The following is a 15489-nucleotide window of genomic DNA, read 5'->3' on the forward strand; positions in this document are numbered from 1 at the left end:
AGTTTTTCGTAGTTTTCCTCACCGTGTAACGCAAATGCGGGTTAGTTTCATAGAAAAGTCTTCCACGAAGGCAAATTTTTCCTAATACTTGAGTCAGGAGTTCCCTTCGTCTTCTGAATTGGGCTCAAAATTACAAGGCTACGGAATTGAATATTGGTAGTCGTAAACCCAAAAAATTCGTACGGCTGTTCAACACCAGTTATAAAATAAAATAAAGTATCTCTGAAAGCTTAAGATTTTTCATCACGCAGAAGGTCGTATAAAATGAGTGTAAGATTGTGATTCTCGAATGTATGTTTAAAACTGGGAGCTGCATTCTAAGATTTCAAAACCTTAAAAATTATATATTACATTAACAGTAGTAAAAAAAAAATTTCCCTGCAAAAAGTAAATGAACTGTTTTATTTCTCGAAGTTCAAAATTCATAAAAATCTACACATTTAACTTTAAACGGTTGTAATTTCGAGCATCATCAACATTGATCGCACATCTCCCCTCCCGAATAAACGCCTTGAGGCTTCTTTCCGCAAACAAATAGTTTTGAAGACAGATTAAAAATTCAGAAAAATATGTCAATATTCAAATGACTGAAAACAATATCGTAGACACGTTATTAATAGCAGAATGACGTACAAACAACGTGAGTAAATACAAATAAACGATTCACGGCAAAGCCGTACTTTTGTTTTTATATTTCATATTGAAAAGAATAAAGATGTTGAACACCAAGTATTTATCAATTTGTTGCAATATCAATTTTCAAACAATTCACACCCTCCGTTAAGAAATAATTGCACGACATGAGTTCTTATTTTATTTTTACCGTAATGATTATCCATTTGAAATTTTTATACTGTATCATTATAATTGTCCGATTTATTTACCCGGGATGACCGGGGGATGACATAACTAATAATAATTATCTGATTTGGATTTTTTTAAAAATATGTCCGATAAAGCCTGTCTGATGCTGATATTTTGAACCATTATTAACGTCCAATTTGTATTTTTGCTTTATACCGCTATGATTACCCGATTTTTATTTTTTATTTTATTTGCAATGCCATTATAACTTTACAATTCGTTTTTCTTGCACCGTGCTCATTTATTTGGAAATTTTTATGTGTACTTTAATGATTATCCGATTTCGATTTTTTTTAATATGTATCATAATAATTGTCTGTTTAGATTTCCGTTTGTATTTATAACTTAATTTATAATTTTAATTTGAAATGAAAAAAAAAATTGAACTCTAAGTGTATCCATCATATTTTTTGTCACACTATACATTTTATATATGAGTATTTTAATCTTCTGAACACATGTACAACTTCCTTTACATTGTGTTCCATTTTACGCTTTTATCACTTTTAAGTTATATATTTCATCTTTATCTTTATGTATGCGTACTTTTTTGTTTTCACAGAATTTAGACGTACTCGTAATTAAATGTTATTTTAAAATCTTTTCGCTTCTAAAAGTGCTTGTTTTTTTTTAATTATATTAGGTTTGATTTTCGATCTCTTAAACTGGTATTGGACACATTCGAAGATTGAAACATTTCCAAAACGGCGATGTCTTGGACAAATACGTGGCTTCCTCTCGTCAGAAAATTAGGCAGAAGATTAAGTAAGTACTTTTTCATGATTTTTATTTTTCATATCATACTAGTGGGTTTCGCTCAACAATCACATTAATAGACCCCTTTACGATAAACAGACCGTCGCGAATAGCCCATTGTGTAGCTCTAGGGCGACGTAAATAAAGTACCTAACTACCAAAATTCTACTGATTTGGTTTCATAGATTTAGTAGAATAAACACATAAAATTTATTAAAAAAATTTAATCACCTTAATTGTCGTTAAATAATTATGAAACTGTAACTATATTTTAGCACAAAATGAAAAGTAAAAGGTTTTGGTAATATTATAGAATTACGCTACATAATAAATTGAACAAACACCACTTAAATCTCTAAAATTTTAGTTTTGGAAAGAAATAAAAATATTTACTGTTAACAGGAAAAAGCATTTAGAATTGACAAGGAATAAATATTACAGAAAAATGTGGTTGAGGAATAAATAAATAATTTGCAAATATATACTTTTATAAACGCTATTTTGTGGTGATGGCAACCAAATGTATCTGGATCTTCTTTGCTTAATTAGTAATCACACCATGTGATTTTCTGTCCAATGAGAAGGTACTGTGAGCAATCAGTAATGATTTTAGACCATTGCCTTCTTATGTTATGTATGTTACTGTGAACGATCGAAATTGGTGGTTGTTGACTTCCGGTGAATGTCGACAATCACAGAGTCGCTTTGGTAGATGTCCGAAATATGTAATAGGTCTAGATAAGTGCCACTGCCCGGTGTACATTTGCCCGGTATACCCTACACTGATGTTTTTTAAGGATCAGTGCCACTGACCGGTATACATTTGCCAGGTATGCCAGACATCAATGTTTTTTTAAATATCAAGTGCCACTGCCGTTACTAACTATGAGCAATGTTTTAGACTTAACATATGTATATCATTCTATACTGAAATGAATGTTCATTTAACGAATTTATTTTTTACTATTTTATTTCTTCGGGTTCAATTTATTTGTACTGTCATCATCACATATTTGTACTGTTTCCTATTATTGTTTCCACTGTTTGTTATGTCCGTTTTGGATTTTTTAAATTTTTTTTAATTATTTGTACCGTTTTAGTAATTGTCAGATTTTTTTTTCCATTTTTTTAAATTTTATTTTCACTTTTGTACTGATTACCCGATTTGGCGTTGCGTCTGTATTTTAATGATTACCGTTATTTATAGCCCTTAATTTTAAATCTCAAAAGTAAATAATTGTTTTTTTTTATTAACAATACCTGAAGACAAACAGGTGTTTTTCTTCTTCCTTTTTTTATAAAAAGTATTATAATCGAACACGAAATCGAAAAAATCAATAAAGTATTCTATTACTTTTTTTTATTAATTTTACTCTTAAATACCATCGATCATAATCAAAGAAAATAAACAATGTAATATGAATCGCGAGACTTTATTTCTTTATTCCACTTTCAAATCTTAAGTTTTACCAATCTTAACGAATGCAGTGTTGAGATTCGTGTGTTATAAGGTTAATAAGGTTGAAAATTTAAAGTTTCATAGTAACGTCTAATTTTTCGATGTAACTAGGGAATAAAGGATTAAGAAAAATATCGAGATATGCCAACCGTATTTTAAAAGGGGCATATTTACACGAAACTGTTTGTATTGTTTCCAGATAGATACTTTACTAATTTTTGAAATTTAGATAACAGCATAATACGCATAAGCATCTTGTTACTTTCATCAATGCTTCCTAATCTTTTTTTTTTTTTGGTATACATCTTGACGATACATCGCTATATCGAAATTCCGATATCGTCAGCTCTAGCTATGATGCAATCAATCACAATATTTTTATTTACTTATTTAATTAAAAATGATACAAATAATGTTTTTTTATTTAATTTAAACGACTTAAAACTCCTCATGCACCACAAAGTATAGCATGAGGCTTACNTTGACGATACATCGCTATATCGAAATTCCGATATCGTCAGCTCTAGCTATGATGCAATCAATCACAATAATTTATCTACTTATTTAATTAAAAATGATACAAATAATGTTTTAAAGGCAGTTTTGTAGTTGTCATTTCTGTAATGTAAGGATAACAGTGCGATATGGTGCAATGACATACGTAATATTGTTTGCTACGCGTCGCAATTTTGCGACGCGTAATGAAAATATTTTTTATTATTCTCCTGGAAGTTACTATTAATTAATATATGAGACTGGTGTTTCGATCAGAAGTAAAAATAACAACTTGTTATGCAATTTCGAAATATTTATGTAGTTCTCGTTTTTTCTTATGAATGATTCTCCGTAATTTTCGTTTTTTGTTTTCTCTTCTTGACCGTGGGAAAATAACGAGGAAGTTATTCCATTCAACGAACGGGAGAATAATAATAATTGTTCCATTTTAGTTAGCTGAATTAGTTAGTACATTTTAGATAAATTGTGTTTCTTCTGATAGGATATTTCAATTTAAATTTCCTTATTACAATTCCAGTAGCAAGCAATTAAAATCAATCTCAATAAACTCAATTTGCTAATAATGAAAGGAGATTGCATAAAGTAAGGATTTTAGAGCTTACTTGATTGCCGATTCTTACCAGTTTTAAGAAAAACTTACAATGGATTTTGAGAATACAGCAATGCTACGGTAATTTTGAAATTTGTTGAGAATTGACGTCATGATTACGAAACACTTAGCTTCAATTTGTAAAGTAATTTGCCTTTGGCAAGGCCCTTGAAATATTTTAAGGGGCCCCTAGAAAAGTGATGCACTTACAATCTAGATAAGTTTTTACATAATATATAAGAATTGACAATACGATTTTTTTTCTTTTTCTTTAAATTTGATTACTGAAAATGAACTACTTAAATTTTTTTTAATTTTAATTCCGAATTTAATCATTGAATTTTTATCAATGAGGGGATTTTAGGAGTAAGTTATATATATATAAATATANTTATATATATAATTTTTTTTATTGCTAGCTAAAAAAATCATGTAAAAATATTCAAAAGTTCCTTTTATTTTTTTAAACAATTATATAAATAGATATAGATATATAATGGAATTATATGAATAGTATATCTGCAAACTTTTACGCATTTGGGTTAAAATTTTATTTCTATATTTAAAGTGGTAGTAAAATGTATGTTTCTGCATATTCCCTGTATTTATAAACTTAATTTATAATCTTTTTGGTCACCATTATTTTTAAAAAAATTAAGCATATACATTAATATGTAATACTGCCGTGATAGTCCGCATAAGCATTTTCAAAATACAGCGTATGTTTCTGTATAAAATTGTAAATTAAATTCTATTTTACTACCACTGGGAAAAATCCTCCTCGAAAGGATTAAAATTTGATAGGTATGGAATAGATATATAATAGAGTCATATGAATAGATATATAATAGAATCATATGAATAGATAAATATAGAATTACGTGAATAGAATATGATTGAATCTGGGGAGAACAACTACCTTATGGATCCAAGCTTAGGTTATTGCATCTATGTTGAAATAGAAGAAATGTTTAATGGTTGAAATAGAAAACAGTCACAAAAAAATTTCTTTAAAAGAAAAAAAAATTCTAATTGAAAAAGAATTTTTTTTTCCATTGTTGCTGGACCTTCTACAGTTCTGGAATGATGGAACCCCAGCTAAATTGCTGCTTGCTCTACCCTTATGGTATTTCCTATCCCACTTGCGGCATTTTTAGCGTTTATTTTATTAGTGAAATTGAAACGTGGCATTTCCATTCCATTATTTCTCCAATAATGGTTAATATTATAAGGTTCGTCTTTAAAGGGAAGAAAACTTTTAAGAAACAAGTGTGAAATAAAGTTATTTTCAGATTATTACAAAATATTCACAATAAAGAAAAAAAATAATAAAGCGCATAATTTCGAGGAAAAAAAGTGGCGATTGGCAGACAATTTTATATTTTAATTTATTATTGCTATGATTTTCATTTTATTCATTTATGTTATCATTATCAGACAATCACGCGTTATAATTATAGTTTGCCTACCGTAAGAACAAAAACTGAGTCACAAAGACTGAAGCCGTCTGTTGCTATGGAAACAGGAATAGCGCATTTCAGGGAGGGTAGCTTCTCTTCACTCTAGGACTAACACAATAAACCAAAGAAAAAGATTTCCTTTCGCTCGCCAACCCGATGTCCTAAACAATAACCCCGCACCCCTACTTGGAATAGTTATACCTCGTTACCATAGTCACCGCCACCACGGGTTCAGACGAATGGTTAGGGGAGTTCTTACTTTAGACAAACTATAGTCACCCAGTGACTGGTGGGAACCGTTGATTTTGCTCTAAACAGCAAATCATACATAATTCGTAATATTAAAACTGATTTAAAACCAAAAAATTGATGAAATTAAAATTAATTATATGCTTTAAAAATTAAATACAAATGTTTATAGTTAATGATAAGAAGATATATTTTATTTGAAATAAAAATTTTCTGCTCTTGTTGGAACACTTCGTATTGACTACACTGGTTTAGCTTATCACTGGATAATGTGAAAAGTAGAAATCAAGAAAATCATTATGATAGATTGATGGGCAAAATATTTTTCATATAAATCTATTTAATATTTCCTTTATGTCTTAATCTACGTCATAAGAGGTAAACACAAACAATATTATTAAAGAACGCTATTAGAGTGTGACATATGACAACACCGAAAGCGTCGCCCTCAGCATTTTGCCGTAAAAACAGATTTTTCTTTTTTAAATAAAATTTTCATTCATAACCTGATTGGGTACTATGACGTGCAAAATAATCTCAGCAGCAATAACGTATATTTTTTTTATTCGCTTGTAGTTATTTGTTCGAAGATAACTAACAAGGAAGGAAAATGATGTGCTGCTCGCAAATTAAGCTGGTTTTATTTTTTAGTAATTTTGGTCATAAAATTATTTTTATAAAGTTTTTTAATCTATTTCGCTTTGGTTGTACGACTAAAAACTAATTGAAAATGTAAGTGAAAATATTTTGTAAGGAATTTCAGAAGTATAGCCGAATATGCTCCAACGGTTGTGGAATCACGTTCAAGACTTTAAAAAAAAAAATACACGCAAACGATTTCTAGTTAAAGTTCAAATTCGAAACCTACATGCGACGTTAAACGTGACGTCAATTGCAGGTATCGACTTAAATTTCATTCGAAAATTAATTCAGCGGGATTGTAAACAACGTGTCATCGTTAACACGCCAAGCACAACCAAGTGATTAGGCCCAACCATATAATTTCAGAAGTATTTTTCTTCTTGAGTTGCTGCTGCTCAATTCAAGAGACAAATTAGTATTAAAAAAATATTTGTAAAATACAATGTTGCGCAAGAACTTTGGAATTTGAAACTCAAAACAGTAGAACATGAATTGTAATTTTCAAATTGTTCTTTCAGTTTTAGCCTTCCAAAATATTAAGGTCACTGACAAAAGAGAAAATTTTAAAATTAAAACAGCCTTTTAAAGCCAAATAGCTCTTCGTCTGCTCGAGGAATACAACATTGTTACGCGTTTAAGGTAAAAGTTTGTGTTTGATAAATTGTAATGCAATAATTACATCAAAATGGACCAAATAAATTTTATACATGGTTTCCCAACCTAAAAATAAAAAAATTAAAAAAAAAACTATTAAAAAAATTGGCATGACTGGCGAGTGATACTTCGGTTACCTAACCTTGTACATGGCGTACCGGTGACGTAAAGTACATTTGTAAAACACATGAAAAATGGATTTTTCATTTATAATATGACGATCTGCCAAAAGATATACATGTTTCACAAGTTTAAAACAATGCCGTCGGTATTTGTTTTACTTTTTGACAGTCATGGAAATTATAATGATGAATGTAGCATTATAAATTCAATACTGGCGTTTTTTTAAAATAAAAATTGGTAAAGGCACACTGGCGGTAAAGCGGAACAAGAAGTTCCGAAAGAAAAAAAAAGAGAAAGCACAATATAGCATTATTAAATGCAAATAGAATCTACAACAATGTGGAAAAATATTATATTCAAATCATATTTTTTCTAAGGACATTTTTTTAAGTAATTCCTGCGCGAATTTGGTATATTTATGTTACTTTTTCCTTCGGCTAGATATAATAGATCACAAAAAATCATAAGAACTAAAATAGTATTCAAACAAACCAGATTGAATCTTTTTTGTAGATAAGAAAAATTAAATATATTTTAATCGTACACAAAACTTTACTAAAACTTGATTCTAATGTCACGTATAACTTAAAGTACAAAATTAATTAAATACCAATGCTTTTGATTTAACTGAACCGAATAAAATTCTATAAAAAAAAATCAGCTAATACACATGAAGGATTTATTTAAAAAATGACAAATTACTGTATAAACCGTTCGTAAATAAACTGCATATCCATATAATAAGTTCTAAATTCATTCAGAACAAATCGCGTCAACTATAAACGCGACTTAAACAATAACACTATTTTTCAAAAATGATGATTTTGATTGTGCGTATTGTATGTTTATGCGGCCCATAAACATTTACGGATAACGCTTTTTCACTAAAAAGAGACAATAAAAGTTTGTTTTGAGGCAAATTGAGATATTAGTAAAGCAGTTTGTTGAGGAACGAATTGAAAGAAGTTTGTAGACTAAAATGTCCATTTTTTTTATCTTCCAAATAAAATAATAAGGAATAAATTTGGCATGACAGTATTTACGAAATTTTTGGAGCTTTCTTAGAAAACTATTTCAAATGATACAATATAGAGTGACACACATATCTGTTTTCTAAGAAGCTATAGTTTGTCTACAGTAATAACTCCCCCCGCCACAAAGTCTGAGACTGTCTCCTGCTACGGAAACAGGAATAGCGCATTGCAGGGAGGGTAGCTTCTCTTTATTCTAGGATTAACACAATAAATCGAAGAAAAATATTCCCTTTCTCACTCCGACCTGAGCCAAAATTTGATCTAAACAATGACCCCACACCCCTACTTGAAATAGTTATACCTCGTTACCATAGTCACCGCCACGGGTCCAGACGAATGGTTCGGGGATTTCTTACTATACTTAGAAGTTAGTAGTTCTATAGACAAACTATACTTATCCACCATGTTGATTCAAAAGTTCGTGTTCATATTGCCGACAATCATTTCTCCGACAGATCACATCTCCGACATGATTATTTCACCAACATAATATCGTTGCCGACAGTTCATTTCACCGACACTGTCCTTTCATCTGTAGTTCATTTCACCGACACGATCCTTTCACCAATACAATCCTTTCACCGACATGATCACTTCGCCGACACGATCATTTCGATTACACATTTTTTTTAGCGACATAGTCATTACACCGACATGATAAATTTTGATTTATATTTTTTGCTAAATTTTCTTTATTAATTGTTCAATTTTTTCCCTTCTTTTTTTCATTTCATATGCATCAATAAATAAGTTATTAGTAAATACTTATTTGCTCAAAATTTGGTTATTGCTGAGACCTGGGTAAGTATTTACTAAGTATCCGCTGTAAAAATTTCCAAAGTTTGAAATAAAACATCAGTCAACTTTAAATTTTGTTTCAATTTTTGTTTATGAAACATTTGGAAATTAATTCAATTCGGATATTAATTCAAAAGTTTTTACTTAAAAGTTCTTGTAGAAAAATTTGGGAATTTTTTATTTTTTAAAAAACAAATATTTTACTTGGAAATATTAGTTCTTATAGCTTACGGGTAGTTCGTTTGGAAATTCTTTATCCGATCCATTGGCAATGGTTCTAAATATAATAAAATTAAAATAATTAATTAAATAAACATAATTAAATAATATAATTAGATTAAAATAATTATAATAATAAATTATTTTAATTATATTTATTTAATAAATTTAATTAAATAAATATAATTAAAATAATTTATCTTGTCAATTTAAGTTAGTGTGAACGCTATAGATGGCGTCACAGGAAGACAAAAACAATCGCTCCCCCCTATGCCTTAATGGTCTATGACAACAACAACAATTGTTTCTCAACCGGTGGATCAGAAATATGTTATTGTAATGGCGAAATTTTAATTGATTAACGTAAAACTAAAAAAAGTAAACAATAAACTCCGTAAGACTATGAAATTATATTTAGGACCACATCTAGCAGGATTTCACATGTATCATTCTTAAACCAAATTAATTGCCAGCAAAATTCCTTACAATAAAATACTTGCTTATTAATTTTTTTTTCATATCCAACTTAAATAAATATTTTTTCATTAATTTCTAAAAAAAATTATGAAAAATCAAATATTAAAATTTACATATACTTCACTTCAAACTTAGAAAATCTTTGGCGTACTATTACTTAATCATTGCTTTTCTAGCAGGTTTCGGTAATAATTTAATTATTGAGTAAGTTATTTAATTACATATTTATGGCTACCGCAAAATAATACACACTAAATGTTCTCAAAGTAAAAAAACTTGAAAAATGCATTAAGTTTAACAGAAAATATAATAAAAATTGAATTAATCTTTATGATGAAATACAAAAATGAGTTGTCATTAACATTATTGTGTCGGTGAAATTATGGTGTAAGTGAAATGATCTTGTTAGAACAGACAAATAATCTAAATATTTTAAAAGTTATTAAACTTTTTTAAAAATTGCCAATTTGGTGACATTTTTGCAAATTTTTATGAGCCCATGAAATGCAGCATTTGAGTAAGCTTTTAAATATTAAAAAATTAGAACACAAACGCTTTTCATTTCCACAAAACTTTTCTCCATAATTGACGTTTTGCACCATTTTCAAAAGAATCGTAGACAGCGCAGACTTAAGATAGGCTAAACTTGATATGACAGTCATATATATTTGTTGCAAACTCACAGCAGTTATGAAAATCGCATATTATTCGTAGAAAAGCATTCGTATAAATTCATGCGACAATAAAGCCTTCTATCTCTGGCAATCGGTTCATGCGCTGCATCCCATAGGAAAGATTTTTCTACAGGATTTAATAAGTATTTTAAAATATGACAGATTTACTAGCTTATAAACTAATTTAATCAAAAATAATTTTGATTGGAACCGTTTTTAATAATTATTTATCTTTGGTTTACTATTTAGGTAAGCAAAATCGAAATAGGTTCGGCAAATTAAGATTTTCAAATGTTTATTCTGCTATTTAAGCGTATTTCTATAAAAGACAAAAAGTCAAGAATTTAAAAAAAAAAAATATTAATTTGAAATAATTTTAAAAAAACCAATTCATAGGAAAAATTGTGATTGAGGTTAGTTTTTGCAATCAGGGTTGAAAAAAAACGTAAAATATGTATTTATTAATGTAAATGAAGTGAGTTTTAATAAGTTAAACACTTGAAATTTTTTTTTATGTTTTAGTAAATTCAATGTTATGAATTGGAAACATAATAGAAATGGACAACAAATAAAGAAAAATGAAAGCTTTCAAGTTCACTTTTACCGGCATGTTTAATAATTATTAATCGATGGTTATTATTGTAACGATACTCAATTAGGACTTATTAAGAAAAAAAGAAGAAAAAAAATTGCAGTTCAAAATACATCGGCTCAAGTGCAGACTAACAAATTCATAACAATAATGATATTCTTTTATCAGCAAATAACAATTTTTATTTTTTTAAAATATTTGATCGATTGATATAATTGATAATTAAATGACCAATTCAGCAAGATAATTAGCAGGACAGCTAAAAACTAATTTCAGTTCCATGAATGTTAAATTGTAGTGTAATTGTATGGTGTAAAATTGTTTAAATGATTATAAAAATATCCGTGCCATTGGTTAGTATAGTTTCAGAGGGTATAAAAAATCAACAAATTGAAGCGAATCGTATTTGTGGGTTTAGGTGGTGACAAATGCACTAGAAATTAAAAATGTTTTCCTTCAATTTTGGAAGCTATCAAAATTGAAGATTTTGCAAGGTAAGGATCTAGAGTACAGATTTCTAGAGCTTTCCGAAATGAAGTAATGCAGTAATTATTTTCAAGTATAACCACTACGACTTGGTAATACTTCACAATCAAGGACCCCTCTTATATTAGGAGATTTAAAAATAAGTCAATATAAAAATGAACCTCGAGCCAATCACGTGTAACTATATACAAAAGTTGGGGGACAATATTTGCTCTATTTTGCATTATAATAAATGTACATTGATTCCATTAATTATGTTCTTAATTTCCTTTTTTCAATCAATTGTCATTTATTAATTATTCAGAAAAATGTAAATGTTCCTTAGAAATTGTCAATCAGTGTACTTTTTTTTTATCGTACCGAAGACGGGTATTCAGCTAGCATTCTTATATAACTCAGATAAAAAGCAGATATTAATTCATAAATAAAAACAATACAAATTTTAAATCATCTAATCTTTGATCACAGACCTTAGAAATAGAATTCTTATCAAATTGCATTTGATTTCAAAATACAAATAATATTATTTTATCAGATTAAAAAATCAACTCCAAAAAACAAATTATTACTGTATTTTACCAACATTGTATTCAATCTCTGAAGTAAAAAAAAGAAACTAATAAATATAAGTTTCAAAGCCTAGTATTATAGCATTATACTAAATCTGAAAAGTTGAAAATTTAATTATCAAGTAATTATTATTGGGTATTATTAAGTATTATTTTAAAGCCAACTATTACAGCATTATGTAAACTGTTCTGAAAAAAAAAACAGAATTATAGTTTGCCCTAATTTATTAGCATGTTTAAGGTAAGGTCACCCCCTCGAACCATTAAGATTGAGTTCCCAGTACGTGAAAATCCAATCAATAAATCAATAGTTATTCAGGGTAGTTCGTTTTTCTTTTCTTTTTCAAATTTTTTCTTTACGCATTGTACATATAAATATTTTGAAAGTAAAATAAATAGCTACGAATAAGCATCAGTTTTGAAGCCACTTATTGTCCGAACGCAAATATAAAAAATTTAAAATTTGTTATTTTTATTTTTGAATGAAAGTTTAGGTCATCTGTCATGTTGAAAGCATTTAAAAGTTGTTATTTCGAAACATGTTATGATCTTATAAGCATTCTACCAACCTTTTAAACAAAATGGTTTTCAANAACAGAATTATAGTTTGCCCTAATTTATTAGCATGTTTAAGGTAAGGTCACCCCTCGAACCATTAAGATTGAGTTCCCAGTATGTGAAAGTCCAATCAATAGTTATTCAGGGTAGTTCGTTTTTCATTTCTTTTTCTTCTTCTTCTTTTTTTTTTTTTTTTTTTTNTTTTTTTTTTTTTTTTTAGTGCATTGTACATATAAATATTTTGAAAGTAAAATAATTTGCTACGAATAAGCATCAGTTTTAAAGCCACTTATTGTCCAAACGCAAATGTAAAGAATTTAAAATTTGTTATTTTTATTTTTGAATGAAAGTTTAGGTCATCTGTCATGTTGAAAGCATTTAAAAGTTGTTATTTCGAAACATGTTATGATCTTATAAGCATTCTACCAACCTTTTAAACAAAATGGTTTTCAATGGTTAACATCTTATTAGTATTTCAATTTATTTTTAAGATTATTTTTTTAAATTTAATGAAATTTCAGTTAACATGATCTTCATAATTTATTTTTAACTCGCATAAGCTCTTCACACTTTTAAATTAAAAATTATATTTTTGCAACAATCTAAAAAAAGCGTCAAACTTCTTTCGCTGTAACCAGTTTGCTAGAAACAGAAAATTGATATAAAACCCGTGTTATTAAACTTTCATTTCTCAAGAACTATTCGTCCAACTTTGTTTAAATTTTGCATTTTATTATTTATAATTGCATAGTATAAAATTATCTAAAAATGTGTGTAATTTGCAATTAAATTTTTTTCCAATCCACCAAATCCACCAATTAATAAAAATGGCGAAATATGTAAAAAATGCAACCAATGATTTGAAATGTGGCGTTTAACAGAGTCCATCCAGAATGACCAATGGCCAATGGGTAACCAGTGATTGTAATAAGGCGATCGCAACTTTTTTTTGATTTTAAACTCCTTTCTCGAGTATCCTGCTTTTGCAACTTACAGACTGAATTACGTAGTTTGCACTTTATGATACGCAGAAATGTTTGAACAACAAGTTTTTAAACCGTAGCAAGTTTTTTTTTTATTTCCATTTTTTTCTTGATTTATGAAGACCAATTAAAAAACTCTGAATTAGTGCGACAACTTTTTAAAAATTATCATTTCATAAAGTCGCAATTTATTATTATTTATTGTTCTTGCTTACTTCTGGGAGCTCTTCTGTAGAAAGCACTGTTTTAAATCATAAAAAATCACTATGGTTAAAATTTTAATTACTGATCTGTTTTAAAATGTTATGATAGGAATACCCCCAAAACTCAAAGAAAGTACATGATAGATTGGACAAGATAAAGTACTTCAAAGGATCTCATATCCAAGTATTTTGGAGACAACGGATTTTTCTTTCTTTTTATAGTTACTTTAGGAGGTATTTAACATCCCTAATATTGATTAGTATCCTGATCGAGTCAATAGTTTTTTAATTTTAAACACTGATATGCAGTCCAGTGATATTTAATCAATTTCCGTACAGTTTATCTTTCTCTTTTTTTTTATGGATAATGTTGTAAACTCTAACGGAGTAGTATCTTCGCAAACATGCAAAAGAAAAGGTTTATCGCTCCTTTTTTTTTTAAAGAGAAGGTGTAATGATAAAGACTATCTTTTGGTATTTTCAGGGATGATTATAAAACTTCCGTTTTATGATTTTGAGATAAGAAAAAATTCTTAAAGAAAGAAAGAAAAAAAAAGAAAGAAAGAGGCTTCTAACCTTCTGGGGGTGTGGTAAGGTGATTCCTATAGAGAAAAGATAACTCTGAAGACAACAGCAAGCCACAGAAATTGCTTTTCAGATAAGTACTTGTAAAATAGGTAGAGTCGTACATATAAAAGGGTGTGTGTCTAGAATATTCGGAAGTTTCTCAACATATCTCTGGTACATCCACTATAAGTTTTACCGATTTTAATTTTTGAATGAAAAATCTTAGGTCACCTTCTCATTACAAAACTTTGCATACAAAATAATAATAGTATTAATAAAATCAACACTTGAATACAGGTATTTTTATGTTATGTGGAGATTAATGGCATATATATTTGAGGCTGTTGACAATTTCGTTTACTTGCGTTCTGTAATCAACAGCAGGAGCAATATTACAGTGGAAATACAAAGGAGAATTACTATAGCCAATAAATGTTTTAATGGAATTCGAAAATACATAAAATCTAGAGTAGAAAAATCTAATCACAGAAGAAAAAAAAAGTTTTATTATATAAATCTCTTTTATGATCAATTTTTACATAGGCTTGTGAAACCATGACCCTATCTTGCACGGATGAGGTTATGTTGGGTGTCTTGAGAAGTATTTTTGGAACAATTCCAAAAAATGGCGTGTGGCTTAGAACAACCAATCTAGAACTTTATCACTCATACAATGAACCTGACATTATAAGCTTTATTAAATGACAAAGAATAAAATGGGCAGGCAACGTTATCAGAATGAACGAAGACCGTACCACAATAAGAGTTTTCAATGGTACCAGTTGGCACACGAAAAAGAGGCGGGCTGAATTTGAGATGGATAGATGGCCTACAAAAACACCTTTTGGTCTTAAAAACTGGAAAACACCAGCAGGAAAAAGGTTAGCCTGGACAAAACTTCTTGAGAAGGCCCCACCCTGGGCTGTCGAGCCAATGATGATGATGGAGGTTAATGGCTAAATGAAAAATCTTTATCTATCTCACAGGGAAAATAACTATATGTAAACCTCATATTTA

General features: G+C 28.8%; 1 protein-coding gene across 5 annotated transcripts in view; it reads left to right on the forward strand.

Moving 5' to 3' along the window:
- LOC107454933 (prestin) overlaps nt 1–15489 on the forward strand; it is a 79533-nt gene that overhangs the window by 19858 nt on the left and 44186 nt on the right. For all 5 annotated transcript variants that reach the window (XM_016072288.4, XM_016072289.3, XM_016072287.3 and 2 more), the window contains exon 2: nt 1508–1629. In XM_016072288.4, coding sequence (XP_015927774.2) covers nt 1575–1629 — 55 coding nt within the window. In that variant the 5' untranslated portion in view covers nt 1508–1574. The remainder of the gene's footprint in view (nt 1–1507; nt 1630–15489) is intronic.

The sequence above is a fragment of the Parasteatoda tepidariorum genome, chromosome 2 (genome assembly GCF_043381705.1).
Source record: "Parasteatoda tepidariorum isolate YZ-2023 chromosome 2, CAS_Ptep_4.0, whole genome shotgun sequence".
Taxonomy (NCBI): Eukaryota; Metazoa; Arthropoda; class Arachnida; order Araneae; family Theridiidae; genus Parasteatoda; species Parasteatoda tepidariorum.